Below are 25,440 nucleotides of genomic sequence, written 5' to 3'. Positions count from 1 at the left end.
AGTAAAGAAAATTCTGAGAAAAAAAAAAAAATCATGAAGCCTAAAATAGTTACTCTGCTAAGAATTCTAGGCTATTTTGAGAACAGAGACAACTACTGTTTGAAGATGTTCTTGCTTATCTTTGCTATCTTTAAGGTCAGTAGCTAAACCTATCAAGAGATCCAATCTAATTATAACTTTAATTATCAACCCAAAGGTTACTGAAACCAGAAAAGCGGTCTAAATTTTACATCCAGTTTACTTAAGTAAATGGAATGGACTCCTTATCTCTGTAGGCTTTTTCTGAATCTCAGAATCGGCTTTAATCAATTGAAATTAATTTTCCAGCCTCACTGACTCAGTAATTCTTTGATCCCTCATGCCAGAGCCCTGTGGGCTGTGCAGAGGCACCAGACTCTGCTCCTTGCACCTTGTCCAGGTGACTCTCTGCCCATAAAACACACAAAGGGACACTCTGGTTTTGGTGCATTAATCAGGATAATTGGATTTCCCTCAGTGTGGGAAAGGCCCTGTGTTAATTACTCAGTGCAGGGTGTGCCTTTGGAGGTATTTATGTATTAGTTTTCCTAGACCAAAGGTGCAATAGGGGTTTTTTTGCCCACAATAAATGTCAAACAGAAGGAAAAAGGGGGCTGCAGTTTATCAGAAAACTGTCTTTAGTCAGTTTGGGTAGCAATATTACTATTTAAAAAAATCTATTAATATTATATTGTTATAATTAAATATACTTAATAATTTATTATTATTTAGTTATTTAATATTACCACTCAGTGATTGCAGGAAAAGTGCAAGCCACACTTTTGCCTTGCCAGAAGGCAGCATGAGGAAAAAAATATTTTTCTTTCTCTCTCATTAACCCAAAAATGGGGGGATTTGCACCTTTCCTGGACGTGGGCAGGGAGGCTGGATGGTCCCAAACACTCCAGTGTGACCTGGCTGCCACATTGGCTTGGATTTGGCTCCAACCTGCTCCTCTGTTAAAATGTTTATTTAAACAGGTCTGTTTAGGAACATTTGGAAACTTTTGCTTTTTGAATTCTGGAGTGAAAAAGACCCAACAGCTTTTTTTTTTTAAGGGCTGTTTGAAAGCCGTTTATGGCAAAAGACACTTGAAAAGTGCTGGAGAGGAGGAGGTGGTGGGAGACTGGGCAGAGGTCAGCGAGGAAAAGCTGCAGAGCAGCTGCCAGAAGATGTTTTTCAGAGCAGTGCTGATCCCCGCTCTCTGTCACTTTTTATTTTCCTCTCATTATGCTTTTAGTAAACAATGGAGCCAGAGGTAAAAGTGAATGAAGATTTCAAAAGCCAGTTTAAGGCTTATCAGGAGCAACAGCAAAGGCGGCTGCGAAACTTGCTGGAGACCAAGAAGGAGAAGCAGGACAGGCAGAAAAACACTGGCAGCACAAAGGAGGCTGTAAGGGCCCTGAGTGATCTAAACCTGTTTAGAGAAGGACCTCCTGTAAAGGAAGATGCCAGCAAAAGGTAAAGGTCTGGCAGCACTGTTCCTTCAGGAAGTCGCTGGAGAATATTTTGCTTATGATCTCATGAAACTCAGTATTATTAAGCTGACAGGACACTTTCTGTCTTCACACACTGGGCTTGCATTATCCTGAGGAGATTCTCCTTGTCCATAATTATCCTCAGGGCATTGTGCTGTGCTCTTTAATGTCAGTATTTTACAAATAAAGGGGCAGCCAGGTACTACCTGACAAAATCCAGCCTTTTGGGGTCACTGGCACCCTCTGAACTGCTGGTTAGTTCCTGCCTAGCTTTAAACTAATAGGTTCTCTTCATGAATAATTTCCAAAGATTGAGAGAGGCCAAGCAGCTAATGGCAGCAAGCCACAGGCCTGCAGTACAGAAGAGTGTTCCCTGGGATTTCTTTGCAGTATATCCTGATCTGGTGGATCACACACAAGATTTGGTGGATCACGTACCACATTTGGTATGGATCTCCCTTAATCTTGTGTTTTCTTTTGAGCTGAGTACTGGAGCAGAGATTTAAAACCCCAGCTGGGATCATTTCTCTTCCTCCCAGGATATAGTCAGCCTTTCCCTCTGACCCAATTAATACTTCTTCTCCTGACTAGAGCAGGTCTGGGGCTGGGCACACCCAAAGGTGTCTGCACTGCTGGCTGTGGGAATAAATCACATGGACTCCATTTTCTTCATGGTGGAAAAAGCCCATCCTTTATTCACATAACTCCTTTTTATACAATTTTTCAGACCTCAGGTGTGACTCCAATTGGTCAGTAGCTTTCTTGCCAATTACTTATTGGTCAGTAACAAATTGTTATTCTGTATTGATTGGTGACTCAAAGCCCCAGGGTGTATGTGCAGGGAAAGTTGTTTGTGAGAGATAGTTTTCATTTTTCTGTCTAACTGTGTAAAAACAGTTTCTACAGGTTCTAGTTATTTTTCACCCAGGAACAGATCGTTGTGTTAATGAGCTGTTCACACCAGGATTGCTTTCACATGGGAACTTGCAAAGTATTAGTTTTGACAAGGCCAGCCATTGATTTTAACAGAGCAGGATTGATTTTATGAAGCCTTTCTTTATGATTTTTCTACCTTATTGCAACATTGCCTGTTGAGGGCTTTGCTCTGTGGCAGTGGTGAAGCCAGGTGAAGAAATTCCTTCATGCACTGGTGCCTCACCAGAGCTGTCTGATTTGCCAAGTTAAGCCCCCAATCTGACCTCTACCAGCTGTCCTCTTCCCTTCAACATTGTTTTCTGATAATCTGTAAAAGATTATGATGGAAATCTGATTTTTAACAAATTCCTGTGAGGCTGATTCCCATAGTTCAGCTGTTTGGCAGAGGAAAGGGATTTAGGTGCTCCCATGGCACAGCATGGGCAGTGTGCAGAGTACAGGAAAGCCCAGTAGCTCTCTGCTATTTAGAGTTCAGTACTTCAGGCCTGAGTAATCCCACATTTTTTATTTACCTCTGTTGCTGTGTCACTGTCAAAAGTCCCCATTTGACATGGCAGGTGTGGCAGATAGATCTGGATTGTCCTTTGCTTGTGTACATTCAGCAGAGGAGTGGTTGTGAGTGATCAAATCCAGGCAGGATTTGTTTTTGGAAGGGATTCACCAGCATGTTCTCTGCAATATTCCCATGACAACACATCAGAGAGTTGTTCCAGGATCACAGGACTCCACATGGCCTGCAGTGACAGTGATTTCAGCTTGTCACTGTTGTTTGTAGCAGCAATCAGAAAACATTTTCCTCTCAGAAGTCTCCCTTCCTCTGAGCCTTGGGAATTCTTTTTTCCTTCCTCCCATCCTACTCCCCAGTCTTGTTTAGACAAGTGTTTAGCTGATATTTCTGCCTCTCTGTTATGTTCTCTTTGTAACTTTATCCTCCCTTCTCTGTTTGGTGTACTTGAAAGTATCTAAGAGACTCTACCCATCACGTGGAGAATCTCTAACAAGAGTTGGGAAAGACACAATTTGACAAAAATTACTGGTTTTGTACTTTTTTTTGGCCTGAACAGGGCATGCAATTTGGGAAACCACCTGAATTCCAGGCAGAGTCCTGCTCATAAGCTCCACCTGGCTTTGATTCCTTGAAGGAGAGTGAAAAGGGGCAGCTTTGGCAGCCCATTTCTTTGGCTCATTTATAGCCTCTGTAACAGGGAGAGTCACTCTGGGATGGGGTGGGAAGTTCCTCAGAGAAGACTCCAGCTCTGTGCAGTTGGCATTTCTGTCCATCCTCCTCTAAGTGCTTTTCCTCAAGCCTTGGACTCCAGCTCTCAGAAGACTTCACTGCTCAGGTGTGTTAAGAGCTTAGAACCTTTTTTTCCATGTTAATCCCCTAACTGTTCAAAATCTTTTGGTTCAGGTGTCTCTAATTGGATTTGAGTTTTGTTGCTCACTCCTCTGAGTGGTTCATGTGGGAATAATTCAGTTCTGCCTCTCCTCTGCTCACGTTGCTCTTTGCTTTCTTCTCCTTTGTGAACAGCTGCCTTTGATCTCCCTTTGATTTGCAGCTTTGAAACACAAGTGCATTTTTTAATTATGCATTGTGAATCCTCTCCCAAACTGGCTGTGCTGTTTATGGCAGTGCCTTAAGGGGTTATTTATTCTGCCATGGGCACATGGAGGGTGCATTTAAAAGCTCTCAGGTCCAATGGGTGCTAAGAGCTTGCTAAAACTTTGGAATAAAAAAAATGAGATGCTTATTGAGACATCTGACTTGGTTGTGTTTACAGGTACATACTGTAACAACTGGACTTTGTCCAAACCACATCTCCAAAGTGTAAACATTTATGGTTAAATGAGAATCTAGGAGTCAATTCATCCAGCTGATTTAGGTGTCTGGATAACTGAGATGCTGTAGATTATCAGGAACTTCCAATGGGAATCACAGGGCATCATCCACCAGCAGCAGCTGGGGTCAGGTGGGCAGCCCAAATGTCACCTGTGTGTGGGTAATTGTATTAAATCCCTGATTTTCTCAAAGACCCTGTGTCAGGGAGCTCAGATAATTCTGAACTCCCACAATTGAATGGAGCCCCTGAGGCCACAGCTCCTGGATTTTATATTTGAAGGACCCATCACATCAGGGCCATAAAGAGATTAAAGTTATTAATTCTCTGGATGTCTTAGAGAGATGAAACCTTTAAATGTTGCTAAATGTCCTGAAGAATAGGAGAAGCAGAGCTGTGTCTTTCCATTCAGAGGGCTTTTTTTGGTATTCTCTGTTTCTAAATGAATTCCAAAAGGCACCATTAACAATACAAACTGATGCTCACAAGGTTCCAGGAGAATCAGCTGAGGACATGGGAAATTGGTCTTTTATGAATTGCTCTAAAACATTGATTTTTAAAGGGCCCCAGGGGCAGCTTTGTATTCGATGCTCTGTTGGCTTCTCTTGGCTTTGTCAAGTATAGAAAAGAAAGCCTGAATGTCCCACATGCTGACTGCTGCCTGATTTTCTCTGAAGAAGCAGGTAAGTAACACTGAGATGACACTATTTGGTAATTTCAGTATGCCTGTTTTGTGATGTTTTGCCCCTGACAACTCAAGAAAGTGCAATTTTTATTATTTTTTTTTTAAGAAGATGTTATCTGAATAGATCAGATAACCAGCTTGTGTTTTTATCTGAGGTTTAGGACATTCTGCCTAATTCAATAAACTCCCTGCTGATAAGCTCAGCTCATCTATCATGCAGTTGTTTCATCATTTTATTTCTAGGAGCACCTATTTGTGCACTATTTGCCATTATGGTTTATTTTTCCTAGTTTGCTTGAGGCTGAGAATGAGCAGCTGCAGGATCAGCTCCGGGAGATCCGGGATGAGAACTGCAGGCTCCACAAACTGACAGCAGAGCAAGAGTTTGAAATAAAGGAGCTCCAGAAAAGAGTACGGGAGGAGAGGTTGGCTCTGTCAGGTAAACACAGCAACTCTGAGTTCTCCCCATGTTGGTTTGCTTGATGCTGGTGACAAAAAAATGTCCCTGAAAAGAATAGTGTCCTCTTAGGGTCTACAGTGATTTCTGTTCCTCATAGAACTGCAAACTTGCTATTATTGGCACAAAAATAATGATGCTCCATATAAATATTATTTTGGAAAACTTCCTGTTAGTGTCAAAGAGCTGTGCTGCAGCTTTCTCTTCTCTGTAGGGTTAAATTTCTTATTCAGGCTCCTTTTTTTTTTCTGCCTGAACAGGGCACAGGCAGGATGCTGGATGAATGCAAAATTCAACTTTTAAAGTGATTTTGGTGCTTTTTTGACAACTGAACTGTGCAGGCTGCACCTCCTCCACTGGGTGCCACTGTTGGTCAGGACAGCAGTGATGACCAGACTTGAAGAGAAGGGGGAAACCAGCAAGGAAGAGAACTAAATAACATTAAATTCCACCTTAATCCTTGAAAAGCAGCTGTAGTTTTTGTGTAGGAGAAGTGCTAATCTCTTCCTGGTCAGGACAGGAGCCAGATGTGCTGTTGCAGCTTCTCTGGCTGATGCCATTCCCTTGCCTCTGTCTTCCCTGTCTGCATTGTGGCAATCCCTCCATTGCTTGGGAATGAAAAGCCTTGGGTGAGTGTGTGCAATGCATTTCAAGACCAGCAATTTAACATGGAAGCAGCAGCCTGGCTTTGGTTAATTTAGTGTTTACTGTGATTCTCAGCAGCAATTATTTATCCTGAAAATTGAGGTAAAAGTAGCTCCTAGGTGGGAGGGGTAACACAAATCACACAAAGGAGTGAGAACAGTGCTTTTGAAAATAATGAATTGGTTTAAAGTGCTTCTTTAAAAAGCATTTTAAATGCTTTTAAAATAAATTCCTTTAAAACAATAAATTATGTTCTTTACAAGTTTTTTTTTTAATAGTGGCATAGAAACAAATTCTGTTCCCAGCTGCATTCTGTGTGGCCCATTAGTGTCTCTGGGGCTGCATGGGCCTCAGCATTCACTTGGGAGTGATCTCTCACCTCTCATCCCACCCCAGTTCACAAATATCACAGAAAAGTGGTTACTGCAGAGCTCTGAAGGAGCATGAAAGAGTTAAGAGGAATGACAACAGCCAAGTTCAGTCTTCACACCCCCATCAAGGGTTTGTTGTTGCAGGCTCATGTTCCTTGCTGAGCTGGAAGTTTCTGTGGCCATTGTTTGCCCTGACATTGATTTTGCACTTGTACAAGAGCTTTGCTTCACCTGTGTGGTTTTAACCAGGTGACACAACAGCCAAGCCTGGGGTTTGCTTTGTTTGTGGCACTAATCAAACCCTCCCTGATGAGGGAGCCAGTGACGTGGCTAATTAAAAGAGCAATTAAAAGAGTCATCCAGTAAAGCTGTGTAATCCCAAGGGAGTTATAAATAGGCACAATGAAATTTCCTGGATCTTGTCCAGGACCCAGCTGTAATATTGTGCCTGACCTTTGAGGACTGATGTCTGGAAACATTGACACCTCAGTCCCAGCAACTCCTCCAGTAGTAAACAACCAGCCAAAGCAGAATGTTGCCTTTTTTTTTCTTTTTTTTTTTTTGTGATAATGCCAAAAAATCCTGTTCCCAACTGTCCTTCCCAGCAGCGAGCAGGAAACACCACTGCCCTCTCCAGGTAAAAATGTTGCTACAACCACTGTTGTGTGACTGTTGTGGCCTTGTGGCTGTTGCCACAGTGTGAAATGTGGCCATGGTGTGCTGCTGGATCAAAGGACCAACCCACCCAGCTGGCACCTCTGACATCTCTTCCCTCACTTGCTCATTGAAGTGCCTGGCACAGCTCAGCGAGGAAGGGATGGGACAATGGAAGTTCATTGTGACAGAGAACAAAAGCATGCTCTGTTCTGAATCCTGCCTGTCAGATGTGCCCTCTGCTTTGATGTGTTCTTTCAGGGGTGTCTGGTTTTGCTGGAGACGTGGCTGCCACTAAAATAGTTGAGTTGGCCAAAAAGAACCGGGAGGTGACTGCTGAGTTTGAGAGTGAGAGAGCCAAAGTGAAGCAGCTGAGTCACAGAGTCAAGGAGCTGGAGAGAGAAGTGAGGCATTTTTCTTGTTCTTTTTGCATAATAAAACATGGAAATCCAGCCTTTGGGATAGAAAATTAGTTTGGTTCATGTTCTCGTGTTGAATTTGCTCTTAAATCTGTGTTTGCTTTGGGTTGTGGTTGTTACTGTCCATGATGTGTTCCCTCAGCTGTTTCACCTCTGCAGACTGGAGGGGATAGGAAAGGATATCCCCAAATTATAGTGAGCCAAGGATTTATTAGACAGCATTTAGGAATGGTCATTTGTAGAAGCTCAGAGACTTTTCTACTAGTTTGGCAATGATATTTTTCTTATTACTTATTTCTTGTGAGGAGAAGCAAATTTCACACCTTTATGTCTTACATTCCCACCTCGTTAAGACCAGTCACTAATTAGTTCTTTATTCTTCTAAACTTTTGTTATCCCCATCATGAAATCTGTTTTCGTGTAATAAGTACTTACAGAACTGAAACAACACCAAACTATATCATATAAGACAGCAAATCTTCACTCGGACAGATTAAATTTTCTACTTTACTGTGACTTTTTGCCAACCCTTCACAGAAGTAATTTTACTCAGGTGGCTGCTGAATTGAAAATGAGATGTCCTGATGTCAATATTTGCTTTGTCCTTTGGCTACTGCTCCTCTTCCTTACACAGTATTGCTGATTTTTTTATTATTTTTATTTTTTTTTCTGAACTTTGCTTTCTTAGAAGACATCAGTTAAATGAATCAATAATGCTGACAGATGCATTTTGACTCAGCCTTTCACCATCACTTATTGTCATGAGTCATGCATCTACCTGAATTGCACCCCAGCTACCTGAAAGATCAAAAAGTCGTAGATTAAATTAAATTTTTGAGAACTCCTGCATAAATCCACAGTATTCTGGTCACAGGGGTCTTGTCAAACAGTTGGCAGGCTGGCAAACAAGTATCAGGTGTAGTTTGGGACCTACAAAATCACACAAGTAGTGGAGCAATTCATGAATAATTTAAGGAAAAATCAACTTGGTTCCTCTCCCTTACTGCAGAAGTGTAATGGCCATTATTCAAACAAAACCATTAAATATTGTCAGATTTTGGCCCAAAAAGAAAGGAGCACAAACATTTCAGGGAGAAGATGAAGATGTAAATGATGTGTAAAATGAAAGCAGTGTTAGACACTGGGAGGTATCGATCAAAAATCTAGAGTGATAGCTAGAAAACACTGTTATTTTACCTATTTTTAGCTCTTTCCTTGCCTGAAAACTGAAAAATCTGTAAATCATAAGTATTTTACCATGATTATTTTCCCTTAAACAGAATGGAAGGCGTGGCCACTGAACAATCACTTGGCAAAGGGTGGGCTGTGTGAGCAAAGGGATGTTTGCAGAAAATTTCCTCAGAACTGGAGCCAGCTCCAGCTGAAATTCCTCATTATCAGTTCATTGACTACAAACGTGTGAGCAAAGGGATGTTTGCAGGAAGTTTCCTCAGAACTGGAGCCAGCAGCTGCCAGCTCCAGCTGAAATTCCTCATTATCAGTTCATTGACTACAAAACTTTAAGAACTGGATAGAAAGAGTGGCCCTAACCCATGAAAAAAGGTGAAATTAGAGCTGGCCCTGAGTGAGTTTTTCCCCAGATGTCCCTTTAATGAAGGAGCTCTTCCTTAGACCCTTCCTTAATTCAGGCAAATAATCAAGATTTTCCACCCACCTAAAAAAAAATGAAGTCCCAAACTTTTAAAGCAACACTTCCTGGCCTTTCCAGCCCCAAATTCCTGCACTCCCATCCATTTAGAAATCTTTGCAACAGCAACATAGGGCATGATTCAGAGCAGGAAGGGTTGTATGTCTGTTTTCCTTTGCTGTGGCAAGCAAGAGGAGACAGTCTTTACTCTTAATTAATAAATTAAGTTATTTAAAGCAGTTAAAAAAATGCTACTTTAGAGCCCCCAGCTAAAGAAAAAGAGCCTTAACACCATTAAATCTCAGTTAATAGTGTCAGGTAGATTTCTCCTTTTATATTCCTCTATTGAGTAGAACTATTTGCATTTTATGAAATATTCTGGGCTGGACAGGATTTGGATTCGTATATATAAACATTCATTTGAGGTACTTTTGGTGATAAAATGCCTCAGGAGTATCCATCCTTGGAATTTGATCCCATCTCAGTAAATCAGAGACATCTTCTGAAGGTATTCCACAGTAAAATGTAACATGATTCTTTGGGAAGCATTTCAGGAAAAAAAAAAAAAGTGCTTTCCTACTGATTGTGTTAAAAAACAAGGGAAAAATAAGATTTTTTTTTGTTTTGGTTTTTTTTTGGAGTACATAAACATCCAAGTTATACTTTTTTGCTGGTTAATACTCCATGGAGTGACACTACTCTCTGCATCCATTCTACACTAACAATGGGGTTCTTTTCCAGCTACAGGCAGCTGCAGAAAAAATCCATTCCCTTGGTGGTGATGCTGCAGGAATCAAGGAATCAGCTCTGAAAAAGCTGGAAGGAGACTTGGTAGGAATTGTAACTGAAATGAGGAAATCAGCAGCTGATACTCAGCTCCTTTGTAGAACAAGGATGTATCCCTGTCACCAGTTTTGGGACCAAATTCCCCTGTACCTCCTCTATGCCCCAAAAATTAGGTCTGGAAAAAATAATTCAGTGATCCTGATGGATCCATGGATGTTTATCACTTCAGTTTTTCCCTGAGGGTTCTTTTCTCACCAAGTACATTCTTCTCCTCCAAGGCTGAAAATCCAGAGGTGAAAGCACTGCAAGAAAAATTGAGCGCAGCCAACATAAAAGTGACGGAATATCGGAACCAGCTCCAGAATCTGAAACAGGAACTGAAGCTGACACAAAAGGTACCACTGCAGGGAGCAGTCTGGGGCTGGGACTCCTGCAGGAGGTTCAGTCTTGGGAATTTGGGAGGCTTTTGGCCTTTGGTTGGCCCCCATGAGCTGTTCCAGTGGAGCAGGGAGGTGAGGAAGACACAAGGGTAGGGGTTGGAACTGAAATTGTGCTCCTGGACACAGGAGTCTCATGTCTTGCCTCCCACTGTCCACTGGACACAAATTCTTCTGAGTTTTAAAGTCCCAGATCAGCAGAACCGTTTGTGACATACATCCAGGTTCATTCCTCCTTTCCCATACATTTAATTATGTATTTACTTTTAATGCAGGCTCCAGTGCCATGGGAATCAATGGGATTAGAGGTCATGCTTGAACTAAAGCATGTGTTTAAAGAGTTTGTTGGAATCACATCCAGAATAACCTTTTCCTCTGATCCATGATGGATTTAAGTGTTATTATGTGCTCTGATTCTCTTTGCTTTCCCTACTTTGTGTAGGAGACCTGCAATGCAGATCAGAGTAGAGAATATGGTCCTAAAAATAGAACTCTGCTGACCTTTTTATAAATAATTTAAATGCTCTTCATACTAAGTTTAGCTGTGTCAGAATTTTGTAAGGGAGATTGATTCAATTCCTGGTGTGTATGAAGACAATATCTCTGCTCTGCTCCTGGTTAATTATGGGTAAATATTCATTATATCAAAAATAATTGTGTGTATTGAAAACTGCTTGTGCTCCCTGTTAGAGAGAACTGCTTTTCCTTTCCTCTCCTCATTCTTTTAAGCCTTATTGTTGATGTTAATCCCTTTTCCCAGATTTTAGCCAAAGAAGTTGGGGAAGATGTGAATATCCAAAGTCTCTTGACCAATTCTGGCAGCTGGCGTGGACGAGCTCAGCAAATTCTCCTTCTGCAAACCAAGGTGAGTTACAGCCCTGCACGGTGCCATTTCAGCTGGAATTCTCTTTCTAAGTGGAGATATCACCTCAAATTAAGGTAAAAGTGCTGTTAGTTCTTCATTAATTCTTAACATCTCTGGGTTGATGTGTGCACACCATGTTAATGACTCTGCAGCCCTGCAAGCTTTGGTATTTCAGCTGGGAATCTTTCACATCTGTGTCAAAGGAAGGAGTTCAGTGACCTTGGAGAGCTGTGGCAGCCTAGTTCAAGTCCCAGGGTGTTTTCAAGGTGCCTCTCTCCACTGAGAACAGAAGGAGCCCTGTCAGTGTCTGTGCTCTGACTTAGACACCTTTGTTCAGTGCTTGGAGTCAGATGGGAAGAATTGAGGCCAGATCAGGTTTTCAAGTTGTTCCCTCAGGAGCTTCAGTAAAATCTTTAACTCTTGAGTCTTCTGAAGGGCAGAGTTTAGCTGAAATGTCAGCAGGAGGCAGGGAGGCAGTTTTGTCTGCATCTAAATAAAACTTCTCTCAGGCAATTTGATATATAGTTTTCCTATTTTCCTGCTGTTCAATTGTATGCCATCAAACTGCGATTTTTTTGCATTCTGACTGAGATTTTTAACCTCTGCTTTCCCTTGAGCAAATTCTATTTCCTCCTGTTGTATCCCTGCCTGAGGTTCATCTGACCACTGTTCCTACTGTTCTCTGCTTTAATGTGCAGATTTCTTTCTGATCCCGACTCCTCAGGCCCCTTCTGTGGTCAGTGGGGATCTTGTAAATCCAGTCACTGGATCAAAAGTGAGGCAGGTTCCTCCAGTGCAGGGCAGAGGAACTGAGCTGTGGAAGTGCCCAGTTCCTTCCCCTGACTATGAAAGCAGCCTCAGTTGACAAGCTGAGTTCCCTTGGATTCACACTCCTCCAGCAGCAATTCCAATGCTCTGGAGTGCCTGTCTGGCCTCCAAAAGTGGCTCCACAAAGGCACAGATCCCCCGTGTGTCCCAGATCTCCATCCTGCACAGATGCCCTAGAATCTGCATGTTTATTAGCAGCTAAATTTCAATCTGAAAGACCAGACACTGCTAGTGTTAGTTAAGCATGAAAATATCAAGAAATAATCTGAGCTGCCTTTGGCTGTGTCCTCTTTTCCCTGTGCCCCTGCTAAAGCTGTAGGTGAGTTGTCATTATTGTGCCACAGGTTCACGAGCTGGAGCATAAACTGAATCACCAAAAGATCAGAGCTTCACTGCTTGAGATGGATGAGGGATTGCTGGGATTTCCTGATCCAAGGAAGTTGTCAGTCCAAGAGAAGAACTTGCTGAAGATTCGCAGCTTGGAAAAAGAAAAGAAGGAATCTTTGGAGGTAGAATCCTGTGAGCTGACAGAGTCCTGTTTGGGTGTGGAGCAGTGTGTAATAACTTGTCCTGCCTTCAGGGTGTGTTACACCCTACCTAAAACCATTTCACAGAGCCACCTGATCTGCTGGAGGAAACTCTGCCCCACTTCACAGCCAAGCCCTGCTACAGCTGCACCCAAACTCCTTAGCACCCCTCTCGCCCCTTGGCCAGGTGTGCATTCTTCATCCCAAACACAGACATCCCCTCACACCTCCTGCATCTGTGGGGCTCTGGGCTTCTCCATTTGAACCAAATAATGGAGAATCAGAATCCAGAATAATGGAGAATCTACCTAGACCACCTGGATTCCTGAGCAGACAGACCCTTTTTGGATGCTGGCAAGGAGGCAGCCAGTAGCATTTATAATTTCTACTTCCCTAGGAATAATACAGTATTCCAGTCCCATTTTTTAGATTCTACCAGGTAATGTGTGATTCTTTTTGCTCACCACAGCACCTGGGGCTTGGTGATAAGTTATAACTTTCATTTCCTTTTACATCACTGCAGAAACTCTCTGAGCAACACAACGCTCTCCAAAAAAACCATGAAGAATTGAAAAAAAAACTTGATGCCTCAAAAGCCAGGAACCAAATGCTGAGTGGAGAAGTGAAGATGCTGAAGGGACAGATTGGAACCTTGCTGGAGAAAGGGAAACATGATGATGAGCTCATACATGCCTTACTGGTACAGTCTGTGTTGGTCCCAGCCCTGTTCCTATAGGTGATCAAACATGATGTCCTTTCGTGGCACACACAGCCTTAGGGGGTACAGGAGCCTGATGGATCCAACTGTGACAGCCAGAGGTTTCCCTGTCAGCTGAATCCTTCTGCATTTTGGATCAGGTCATGTAAGGGCTGTGAGACAGCACCAGGTGTGACAGATACAGCCAAGTGGCCCCGAGCTGCAGGGACTGGCAGAAACATTTTGCAGAAGGATTGAAGTAGGTAGAGGAAGGGCTTCAGTCCTGGCCCAAGGTCTGTGTTCTTTATTCTGCTTTCAGCTCCACTGGTAGATTTTTTTTTTCCTTAGGATGCCTGCAGTCCTGCAGGAATTTTTTCATTTGTAACTTCCATTTATTTTGTTATGCAGCCCACAACACACAAGCTGAACCATGAGCACTAAACCATGTGCACACTCACATGCAGCAGCTGAGAGGATTTGGCTTCTTCTAAACCAAGAGTACTAGCAAAGGCTCAAAGATGCTGAGAAAGAAAGAAATTGCTCCTGTCATGGTCCTGCCATTGTTTTAAACAGCCTTCCTCAATTAAAATAGCAAGTATAGTCAAGAATATGCCACTTCCTAGCAGGGTTAATTCTGTGTTTCCTGGTCCAACTCCTCACTAGTTTCAAACCCCTCAGATTTCCCTGTTGCTGTGGGTAGGTTTTGGCTCAGCTGGCATTCACCCTTCTCCCACCAGCACTGTGGGTGCTGACCAGCAGATTAGGGGAGCCAAAGAACAATTTTTCTGAGTGTTCCCACTAAAATTAGTACAGAAAGATGCAAGTTTATTTAGGGAAGGATGGTTAATCTCTTTTATCCCTTCTATCACAAAAGCCCTTTACTTGCAGGTTGTTGGCCTGACAGAACAAACTGCCTGACAGGTATTAGGTTTGTCAGTGTGGAAGAAACCTCCAAAACTGCTGGTGAAGCAGCCTGGCCTCATACCTGTCACCCCACTGTACCCTCAGTTTTTAATATCACTATCGCATGATCTGATCGTGTTCTAATTCCACAAAAAGCACATTGAAATCTTGAGTTTCATTCAGTTTATGAAAAAAGTCACTTCTTTATCAAAGGCCAGCCTTTCTTGCTCTGTTTTCTGCTACACTGAGCAGCAGAGCTGGCAGCAAATTGAATCTGACCATTGCTCAGGTCAACATAACAAATCAAATTGCCAAAGTGGCACCAGTGACACCAGTGTGCTCCCACCAAGGAATGGCTTGGCAGGGCAGGGACTTGCCCTGCCATTCCTAAATGGATATTTGTCTTGGGGGAGGGGTTTAAAATAATCATTGTGTACAAAATAAAGATCTCCTCTGTTTCTGTTTTACCAGAGCCAGCAGAAGCAAACGCAGGAGATCTTAAAGGGCCTGAGCCAGAAGGAGGATGAGAACAAGGAGTCTCAGGAGATGATGGGGCACCACTTGAAGCGTGAGATTCAGAAACAAAGCACCCAGATAGATGAGCTCAGGGTGTTGGTGGCTGACAGAGAAGCAAAGGTTAAAATTCTGGAGGAGAAGATTGGACAGCTCACACATCAGGTAGGCAAACAAATTAATTAGAGGAGCACACTTGGTAATCACTTCAGATCTGCTCTTCCACTTCTTTGTCCCTTGTTATCTGAGATGGTTGCTGCCTCCAGACAGTGATCCCTGTCCTGCTGACAGTCTTTCCTGATGGAATGATAAAGCAGGAATTCTCTCTTGTAACTCCTTTGTGCATAACTTGAGGCTGTTTCAGCAGCAGCAAACAGAGAAATACCAGTCACATCCACACATGGGCCATGTCAGGACTGTCACTGGCTGACAGCAGGACTTGGGGCTGCACTGGGGACTCCTCAGTGCTCAGCACCCTTGGCTGCTGGAAGGAGGAAGCAAACAAATGTGTCACACCAACATCAGCAGCTGCTGCTGCCTCACAGTCAGGATTTGTGAAGAGTATTTAGGCATGCCATTCTCATAGATCCAAAACCCTCCTTGGGGTTCTGGTGAGGTTGTGAATCTCCCAAATACCTCAAGGATGGGGGCTGGAGCATTGAACCCAGGATCAAACCTGGGTTAGGGACACAACCCACAGCATCACTGCCAGCACAGTTGGTTTATTAATGCACTCTGATTTCATATGAAACTGACTTTTTTACTGACTTCTGCTTTGTTTTCATCCTGCAATGGATGGGAATTAAAGCAAAGCTTCTGAGAGGTCTTGTAAATCAAAAGTTTTCTGGCTTGCTTGTAGCAATAATCAAAAGCTGCTGCTTTGGCATTGGTGCAGCTGTTTTCCTCTGAGCTATGTAATTGCTTTTATAACATGCTCCACCATTTACAGAAGAAATCTGCCCATCCAGAGAACAAGTCAGGAGCTGCTCATCCAGCACACTCTGAGCACTCAGGATCACCTGAGGGGTCAGGCAGCAGCAAGGCTGGAAGGACAGAATGGTAAGAAGATGCCTGGTAAGAAGATCAGAAAGTCAATATTTCAAGTTGTTTGAGTAATCCAGGAGCTTGGTTTTCCCAGGGAGTTTCATCAAACCACAAGTGCTTTGTGCCAACAGCTGTGGCAGCCTGTTTGCAATATATGGGAATCTCTAATCACATTATCTCTTGGACTTTTGTCCTGGAACTGAGAAGGATGTACAGACTTGCAGACATGACTAGATTTGGCATGGTGGTAGTGCAGCTATTTCTCCTCCTGCAGCTCAGATAATGTTTATGTGGTCAGCTTAAGTGCCTGGGAGTCTTTTCCCTTATGAGACACAGGGCTTCTAATGAGCAGATTTCTGTGAGCAGGGTGGGGAGTGAAGGCAAAGTGCCATTTTAGGTAAGCACTAAATCACTGGTGCATTATTTAAATCAATAAATGCTCTTTGAGTAGGATTTACATGCAAAAATGTTGAAAACACACCACATCATTTGTTCTTACCAAACACCCTCTTTAAAGCCTCGCTGAGGACTGTGTAAATTACACTAATCTTAGTGCAGCAATAAATCTCATTTGTGTTTACACTGATGTGACTCTGGGTCACTCTGGCTGTGTAAAGGGACCGTGGTACCACAGCAAGTTATGTCCTTTCCTGTTAAATTGCTGCTGAGTTTGTTGCTAAAGAGTTCATAGTCTAATTGATAGTGAGGATTTGAGACTGGTCTGATGGGGATGGGGGAAATCTTTCATCAAGATAAAGTTACAACTGATCTCTTCTGTGTAATTTCCTACCTCATTACTTTAGACACCCAATTTGGCTTTAAAATCAGCTGAGTATCCCTAAGTAGAGCATTACTGTAGAATTTAAGAAGAATTCTGTAGTTTTGAGTTAGACTTGAAATATCCTTAATTTGAAAGTTTCCACGCCCTTCTGACTGTTTTAATTCTCCCCCTTCCAACTCTGCAGAAGTTGTTGTGCTCTCCTGGAGCAAATCTATATTTTATCCCCTTTTTTTTTACCTCACATGTCTGCTGATGGTAAGCAGGAACCAAAGCTGGGTAATGGCTTTGTGGAAACCACTAAGTGCAATGCATAAATTATTGCTTGTGTACAGGGCCAAGGGCTCTGTCGTGCAAAGAGCTGACGTGTCAGGTGGGCAATGAATGATCCTGAAAAACTCTGAGAGCTGTTAATAACTTGGTCAGCAAGGCTCACTCCTTCCATTAACTTTAATATGCTGATGAACTCTCAATTCTGTTTGGCTCTAGTGAATCATCTTTTCCTATCAGAAAAGGTAAAATGAAAAACTATAAATAGATGCTGAACCCTTTGGAGATGGCAGAGTAAAAAAATCTGCATTTTTAGCCTGGGCCAAGGCTGTCAGTATGAACCTTAACTTGATTTTAGGATTAACCACTCCTAGCCCAGAAGGCACATCTGTCACTTCCACAATATTAAGGCCTTTTCCTCTTGTTAGCTACAGCTGAAGTAAGGAAAGGTGGGGTAAGTTGCAAGGACTTGGCTTTGGCAGCTGAATTTGTGTTGAGGAAATAAACACCGCCTGAAATGTGGTGTCCCAAGCAAATACCTCCTTAAATAGTGTCCCAGACACACACACACTGAAATGGGGTGTCCCAAACAAACACACACTGAAATGGGATGTCCCAAACAAACACACCCTGAAATGTGGTGTCCCAAGCAAATAACTCCTTAAATAGGGTGTCCCAAACAAGCACACACCTAAATGGGATGTCCCAAACAAAGACACACTGAAATGGGATGTCCCAAACAACAAACACACACTGAAATGGGATGTCCCAAACAAGCACACACTGAAATGGGATGTCCCAGGCACACATCATTATACATAAAACTCATCCAGGCTGGCAGTGATACTCTAGTGTTATCAGCTGGTTCCTCCTCTTACAACAGTGAACCTGACACATCTTCCTGAAGGGTTTTCACAAAGCAGATTTCATAAAGCTTTGTAAAATACATAAAGCTGTGTAAAATATATTTCTTAAAGGGCGTTGGGAAATCCAAGTTGTGCCCTGCATTGCAGAGCAGGGGTCGCTTCGTTAGGAAAATCTGTGACATGCAAACACCATCAAACTGCACAGAGCTGGGATTGCTTCTCCCAGTGCTGCGTGAAGGTGTGAGGTGAGGGAGCTCTTCCCTACAAAACACAGACATTGGGGAAGGTCTGGAATTCTGGGAATTCTGCCCTGTGTGAAGCTCCTAACACAGCTTTCCTCCCCCCAGCACAGCGTCCGCGATGGGCCACGTGCTCGTGGAGTCAGCAGCCACAGAGCCTTTCTTCCTCAACCCACCTGGAAGGTGGGTATGTAAACTTCATTACAGCAAGGGAGGTGTTCTGCCATGCTCTGCAAGCTGCTGGAAATCCTTGTCTTGCCTGCCTTGTTTCTGTAATGAAAGCTTCTTGCACTGTCCCTCCTACCTGAAGCTGTCCAAGAGCTCTAACATCTGATTTCTCTCTTAATTCTGTAATTGACTGCTTGTTTGACACCAATCTTTTCTATTTTTACTCCCAATCACCAAGATTTCTCCTGCATTTTTTTGTTCTAAAGAAGGTCTTCCTGAAAGCAGAGAGGTCAGAGAAGTAATGAACTACATAATAATGGGATGCATGGGAAAACTGCCCTTCCTTTCAGCACATTTTGGACACAAGAACAGCCATTGTGCAAGTGCTGCCTGAAGCCTTTCAGAGGGAGGAAATCAATAGCAGGGCATTTAATAGTTTAGTGTGGCACTTAGGAGATACAATCTCCTTTTACTCTGGCAGTAGCAGTGGAAGGAGAGTCAGGGATAATGAATTGATCAGAGGTGGAAGTTTGTTTTCAGGGGTGATGGGGAGGGGAAGCATCCTGGAAGCAGCTTTCTAATGACACTCCCTGTGACTTTATATCCAAATATTTCTGTTCTCTTTATTGCAGTCTAGAGATGGGTGCTGGGGGGAGGTAGTGAGCCTGGCTCTGCATTCTGCCTTCACCTCCAGACCAGTGTATTGGACATAGTGCTCAAATGCTGCCTTTGTTTCATTCCCTTCATTTCAGAAGTGGGCCCCGGACCCTCTGTGCTTGTGCTTTCCTCAGGTCTGCTGGCACGGACAGCTTGAGCTGGGAGAGATCATAACACAGAGGGCTCTGTGCCAGGCTGCTGAAGTGGAGAGGGAAAAGCTCCTGGAGCTGGTGGCTGTGCTGCAGAAACAGCACAGCCTCGTGCCAGCAGCATCCTTTGTGGGCTGCTGGGATCAGGGAACGCTGCAGAGTGTGGGACATGCACCACAGTGCATCACACGCTGCCTTCCTTGCCTTAAATAGGGGGTTTTCAATTTTTTTTCTGCTCAATTTCCCTGCCTGGCTGATGATTCATTCTTTTTATTATTCTTTTAGAACAAAGGGCATAAAAAAATGGAGCCATCTTCCAGCTTGCTGCACTTAGATAAAACCAGAATTGCTGTATTTATATATGCATGGCCTTACTGAGGCAGCAATATTATTCATCAGTAGTAAATACTGTAATTATTGTTATAATATTCTCTTACAAAGCTTTTCACATTCTTTTTAAGTTCCATTGTATCCTTCTCTAAATGAATTTATTCTGGTTTAACAGAGTCATAGCAGTGATTTTTTTTTTAATTTTATTTTCTCTGATTCAGTTCAATGTAAGATGATGTTAAAAGCCAACTATGTTTTAGAAGAGAAAGGACAGAAAAGTAATTTTTATGGACACCTTTCAGCTACTGGTTTTTTTTTCCCAGTATGTGTTATTTGATTCCCAAATCTGTATTCCAATATTGGAAGCATATTCCTGTCTGTGTGCTTGTCAATACAATAAGCACTGTTTGCTTGCTTGCTTTAATTTACCACAGTTATCACTCTCACTTGTATAACTTTTGTCCTGCATGATTAATCACAGTCAGAAAAAAAAACCCAGGTTTTTTTTTTTTCTTTTAGAGCTGTGGAAAAGGTGCTTTTAAAGCTCAATTCTGGAAATACATGCTGGGAAAAATCTTTTTCATGTTTGTAAGCCCAGTGACTTTAATAGAGCTGTGCAGTCAGAGGAGGATAGGGCTGTGAGTGGTAACTGAAGTGTGGCCACCACCAATATGGGATAATGAAAAACAGAGTCAATGAAATGCACAGTTGCTTGTAAAATGTGCCATAAACTGATGATTCAGCAGCTCCACAGTTATCACACATTTATCAAGCAGGTAACATAAATTTTCTGGGACTGTGTGCAATAACTCTTGGAAGACCTCAGGGTAATATAGCACCAGTCAGATTTCAACGTGAATATATTTTTTTAAATCAGGTTTTCCTCCTCTTCCCTCCACTGCTGGGTTGTGACAGAGTTCAGGTAACACAGATAATGCTTAAATCAAGAGAAGAGCCCTGGGAATTGTTACAAGTGAGATTTTTCTACAGCATTTTAGTTTAAATTATTCCTCTTGGTAGATGATTCCATTAAAAATCCCACAGATCTTGCCATTTTTCCTCCAGTTTTTGTGTAAAGTGGATGCCAGGGGAACACCAGGGTCAAATGAAAGTTTAGTGAATGCAGAACCACTGAGAGGAATAAAATGTCTCAGAGCACATCAGCAGCCTGGGAATTCACTGCCACAGCAGGTCAAGTCTTGCCTGTAGCTACATTTTTAAACCAGTGATATAATTTTATTAGAGTTGTAATTTATTTTTTTTTTTTTAGTTATGCCAGCTAGGAGGGAAATAAACTAATCAAGTCTCTTGATTCAGAGAGTAACCAGCTTCCACCCATGGGGTCAGGAGAGAAATGCTCTTATTCAGTCCAATCCAGTGAGTCAATCTGTGTTTCTTTTTAGCTTTAAACTCCTTGGAATCACTTGGTGTCAGTCACTGCCCCACTGGCAGCATCTGTGGGTGCACATCAGATTTTTGCAGTTAATTCTCCAAGGTGTCATTCAGGATGGAGAGAGGCAATTTGCTTTTTTTTTGTGATGTAACCAGCAGTTTCTTTCCCATCCTCTCCCATCCATGGTCATGCCTAATAGCCAAGTTTATTAAAAGCAGAAGTTTCTTTTCTTCCTCTCAGATAACTGACGCAAATGTTAGACTGTGTTTTTATAAACTATTTGCCTTCCAAGCTTTCCCAGAGTGGCTAAAAAATTCAGTTTATTATTGCTGTAATGAAGGATCTCTCCTCAGCAATCTGCATCTTTCCTGCTCATCTGAGGGGTGAATTCACACCAGGTTTAAGGATCTGAGCAAACAAACCTGTTGTTTCCAGCTGTACTCATTAGATAATTCTCTTTTGCATATTTAGAAGATGTCACCTGGTACAATTTCGCTGGGATTTCTGCCTTTGGATGCATGGAAAGTTCTTTCCCTTCTGTTGGAAGCTCTGCAGGAGCAAGCAGGATTCAGCACCAAGACAAATTTGACATAGACATGACACAAATGAGCTGAACTCCTTTTTTTTTTTATTCTTTTTTTTTTTGCCTGTCAGGGTGAAGAAAAGCAGCGACAAAGTCTTGGGAGCCGAGAAGAAGCTCCAGGAAGAGCAGTGGCGGAGTGAGAGCCTGGAACAGCAGTTTGAAAAGCTGCAGGTGGATCCAGGGAGCAGCACAACTGCCCAGGAGCCTGCCCCGAGGAGCAGAAAAGGTGAAGGGGAGCCCTCAGCCACAACCACGTCCCCTGTTTCACCTCTGGGCTTTACAGACAGCGACAACATTCGGGCTCCACCTGCCAAACCCAGCCCAGTGCTCAGCCTTGCACGTGGTGATGGGACCTGCTCAGAGCCAGCAGCAAGGCAGGAGGCAAAATCCTGGCCCTTCTTCGCTGAAGAGGGTTTTCCCACAGCTCTGAGGGGGACCAGGATTTTTGCAGGGTGTTTCCATGGGATAATTCCAGGAGAAAAAGCTTTCCCCTGCTCTGTGCTGCCCCCAGGCCCAGAGATCCCTTTGCACTCATGGCTGAGGGATTCAGCTGAAGGTTAAGAGCAGAATTAAAGGACATATCCCAATTTAAGGCCTGTCAGTGCCTATGAAAAACTATTGCTGGTGATGAAGTAATTAGATCTGGTGTAATTTATTATCCTATGAACGTGATAATCTCCTGCTATAAATATGAAAGCCTCCCTGGCGTAGTTAAAGAAGAAGAATTCATGGAGGATGTTAAATTTTTATTTCCCTGATCAGATCCTTTTATTGCTTGAGGATTCTGATTCTGTAAAGTGCCTAAACCAATAAAATGGCACATATTCTTAAGGAAAATTTTCCAGTGGTTTCCCTTTTTATGTGTATTTTCATAAAGTAAAAGGACTTCAAATGCCAGAAGATGAACAGCAGGGAGGGGAATTTCAATTTGCCAAATGTTGGGGTGGTGTCAGGTTGAGTTAAGGTGAACAGAGAGACCACAGAGCTCATCAGAGACCTTGGATGAGCCCTTCAGAGGAGCCTTTATCTGAATGGGGATTGAGTGGGTGCTTCAAAGCTGCTCCTCTCTGTAAAACATGGATTTGTTCCTTACAGCAGGATTGCTGTGTCCTTGGAAGGGGCTCCAGCCCACACTGACTCATTCTCATGTGGTTTTTTATGAGCACTGATTCTCAGAGTTGTATCACCTGTATTAGCTGAGTGCAGAAAAATTTAGATCCCAGAAGTGTGGGAACATTTCCATGCTGATTTGTACAGAATTTAACTGAGTTTCTGAGTGCTCAGACTTTTACACAACCTGGTGAAGTGTTGATGTGTTCTGTTATCAAATCTTCCCTTTCCAAGCTACAAGAGAGATAAACTCTCCAGGTCCTGAGGCTCTTCTCTCAAGTTTTGTTGTGCTGTAGTAAAGTTTTGTAGTAAAGTAAAGTAAATTCTGGTAGCTGGCATTTCATAGCCAGAGGAGGAAGCTGTTTCCACCAGTGACAGATCCCTTGTCACTAAATATTTAGTTCATTAATCTGCTTTTCTTAAGGACTAAAAGCAAAAGTAGAAAAGGATTGGCAGTAAGGCTAATAAGGGGAAATCCTCTCTAAATCCACGAGATGAGTAGGTAACAATCTATTTTGCTCCCCTGCTTTGATGAGAGCTTTGTGATGTGCCAAAACTGGAGTTTTGTACAGGAACCAAGTCTACAAGTCTGTAGTACACCTCTTCAGCAGAGCCTGGAGGTTATCTCAATGCTTTCATGCCAGTGGCTGAGGAAAAATAAGACAAAATGAAAAGCTTGACTACAAAATAGAGACTATAGAACCTGCTAATTAACATAATATTTTCCTTTCTTTCTGAAAGTACAAAATTGAAGAGAGCTGATCTAATTGCTAGTCTAATGTTTTTGGTCCCTTCAATTCAAGGGAAGTAGATAATGATGCTAAGGAGCTGCAAACAACCCAGTTGTGTTTTAAAATTATTCAGGCTTTTCATTTTCTGCGCTTTTTTTCCTGTTTTATCCAAATTAGCAAAGAATAATCCCAGAGGAGGGATAGGTAAGTAACAGCAGGTTTTCCTCAGCTCTGTAAAGCACAGCCTCAAGATCAAAAGCATTTTTAGCTGTACAATGCAGCCTTTTCTTCTCATTTGTTTTTGTCAGAGTTCAGTACTCTCTAACCAGGTTCTTTCAGATAATTCCACATGAGGAGGATTTAGTGTTTTAATTCCAAATTTGAAGATATTTGATACTATGAGGGATATGAATTGGAAAAAGGGATACAGAAATGTGCCAACCTGACAACACAAGCACAAAACAGCAGTTGCAGTGTTCAGTAGGAGCACAGCACAGATTCCAGCCTGGCTCTTCCCTGTCCTGGTGCTCTATTCCCAGTTAAAAGGACTGCAGCCAGCTCCAGCCTGTTGTTCTCTTCATTTAGCTGCTTTCTTGATTTTTAGAATTTATTTGGGGCTGAACCACACAAATCCTTCCCTCATGTTATCTGGCTCCAGGTAGGTAGTGCTGGCTATTGATTAGTTAAGAGAAAGCCATTTATTTACATTTGCTAAAATGATTCAGCCTTCTGTCTACAGCAGAGATCACCCTGCAGTCCCTCAGGGCTGGGATGAGTTCAGCATCCTCTGCAATAGCTGTGCTCCCTTCCTGCACTCCTTTCTGAGCTCCCTGAACACTTCTCTGCTCCTCCTTCCCCTGCAAGCACTCACTGGTCACAGGTTTTGCTTCTCCAGCTGTAAATTTGAATTATAAGTTTCTCTATAACCCTGAGAAAAGGTTCTGAATTTTTTTGGGATGACCAGAGCTGCATGTTTTGGGTAGACCTGTATTTAGGAAAGCATTCCTGAGTGAGAACCTTGGTTTGAAGTACACCTTGAAGTACATTTAACCTACATTTGGTTTATGCTGAGGATCAAAGTGCTTTGCAAAAGTTCTTTCAATGGGTGCCACGTGCAAACTTTGTCCCAGACATTCAGGAAGCCACAGCTGTCATAATCTGAAACACAACTACAAGATTAACATCTAATTAATCCTTTTCAGCTGTTTGTAACCTCTTGTTTTGGTCACTTCAATATTTTGGATTTATTGTTTTCCTCCCTATATATGTAGGCACGTATGTAGCCCTGAAATGCAAATTCATCATGTTTTCATTTTGCTGGAAGAAAAATAAAATAATTCTGTCATATATTTATGATATGTTATAGACGTAACATAGAATTTGGGAGATTAAATATTTATTTAAGAAATTAAGTGCATTATTTGAGAGAATAAATTCAGTATTTTTTGACATTGACTCAGCATGCCAAAACTGATTTGCTGTTTCACTAAAACTCCACTCTGTGATTGAATCCACAGCCCAGCCCAGCCATGTGAGTGACGGAGAGGAGCTCTCTGCATCCCTGTCCGAGCTGCTCCTGGAATCTCAGGTGGAGTAGCTGAGCAGGAGGTATGTTCTCCCTTCTCCAAGCTGGGATTACCCTGTCCTGCCTCAGGGAGAGGGGAACAAGTGCTCTTTCTCAGGGTTTCAGTGTTTCTTCCCCAGAACAGAGGTGACTGTTCTCGATTTCTTTGAAGCTCCCCGGCTCACAGGGAGGTTTTTCCTTTTGTTTCCTTGCAGATGGATGCGAACAAAAGTCTGAAGGCTGCTCTGATGGAGACTGTGAGAGCCAAAGAGGATGATTTGAAACTGTATCCAAGTGACAATGGACAAAGTGAGGGCTAGTTTTGCAGAGGCTGTTCAGCACCATACACCAGAGGAGAGTTAATCCAGATATTCCCAATCCTTTGGGCTGCAGAGCAGGGACAGAGCCCAGGCACCAGTGGCATTTTGCAGCCTCAGATCGTGTCATTCCTTTAGCATTTGCAGGAGAGGATGAGAAGCAGAGATGAAATACAAAATGTGAAGGTTTTGTGTGTCAGCACTTTCTGTCTCTGAGGCTTAGCAAGCAGGGCTGGTGGGTGTAGTTTGGGAAGCTGCAATTCTGCAGGGGGATTTTGGACAAAACCTTCCAGGTTTCAGCACAGTGTTCCCTGGGAGGGCTCTATATTCAATCTGCTGCTGCCTTTATCAGCTCAGGAAGGAATTTGCTGTACAAAAGTTAGGCCAGCCCCCTTCCTTAGAACAAAACAAGCTCTGTTTTTATCCCACACTGCTACCTGCCTGTCTCAGGCTTTCTGTAGCACTTCAGTGCTGAGGCACAGGATTAGCCTGACCTGGGACTATCTGCAAATCAGTTTTGGGTGGGCTCCTCTCAT

General features: G+C 42.7%; 1 protein-coding gene across 1 annotated transcript; it reads left to right on the top strand.

Annotated features, from left to right (window-relative positions):
* The first annotated feature begins 1,264 nt into the window (after positions 1–1,264).
* On the top strand, positions 1,265–25,163 carry CCDC13 (coiled-coil domain containing 13). The gene is given in 16 exon segments (XM_041408747.1): positions 1,265–1,479; positions 5,246–5,394; positions 7,344–7,486; positions 9,891–9,980; positions 10,214–10,330; positions 11,133–11,237; positions 12,410–12,574; positions 13,116–13,292; positions 14,664–14,870; positions 15,676–15,779; positions 18,011–18,085; positions 18,862–18,884; positions 18,887–18,977; positions 21,254–21,408; positions 24,541–24,616; positions 24,775–25,163. Coding segments are annotated over 16 exon segments (2,025 nt in total). The 3' UTR covers positions 24,908–25,163.
* The last annotated feature ends 277 nt before the right edge of the window (positions 25,164–25,440 follow it).

This window comes from Onychostruthus taczanowskii, unplaced genomic scaffold (assembly GCF_017590055.1).
Source record: "Onychostruthus taczanowskii isolate IOZ18803 unplaced genomic scaffold, ASM1759005v1 scaffold3, whole genome shotgun sequence".
Lineage (NCBI taxonomy): Eukaryota > Metazoa > Chordata > Aves > Passeriformes > Passeridae > Onychostruthus > Onychostruthus taczanowskii.
This window is presented reverse-complemented; position numbering and strand designations above follow the sequence as displayed.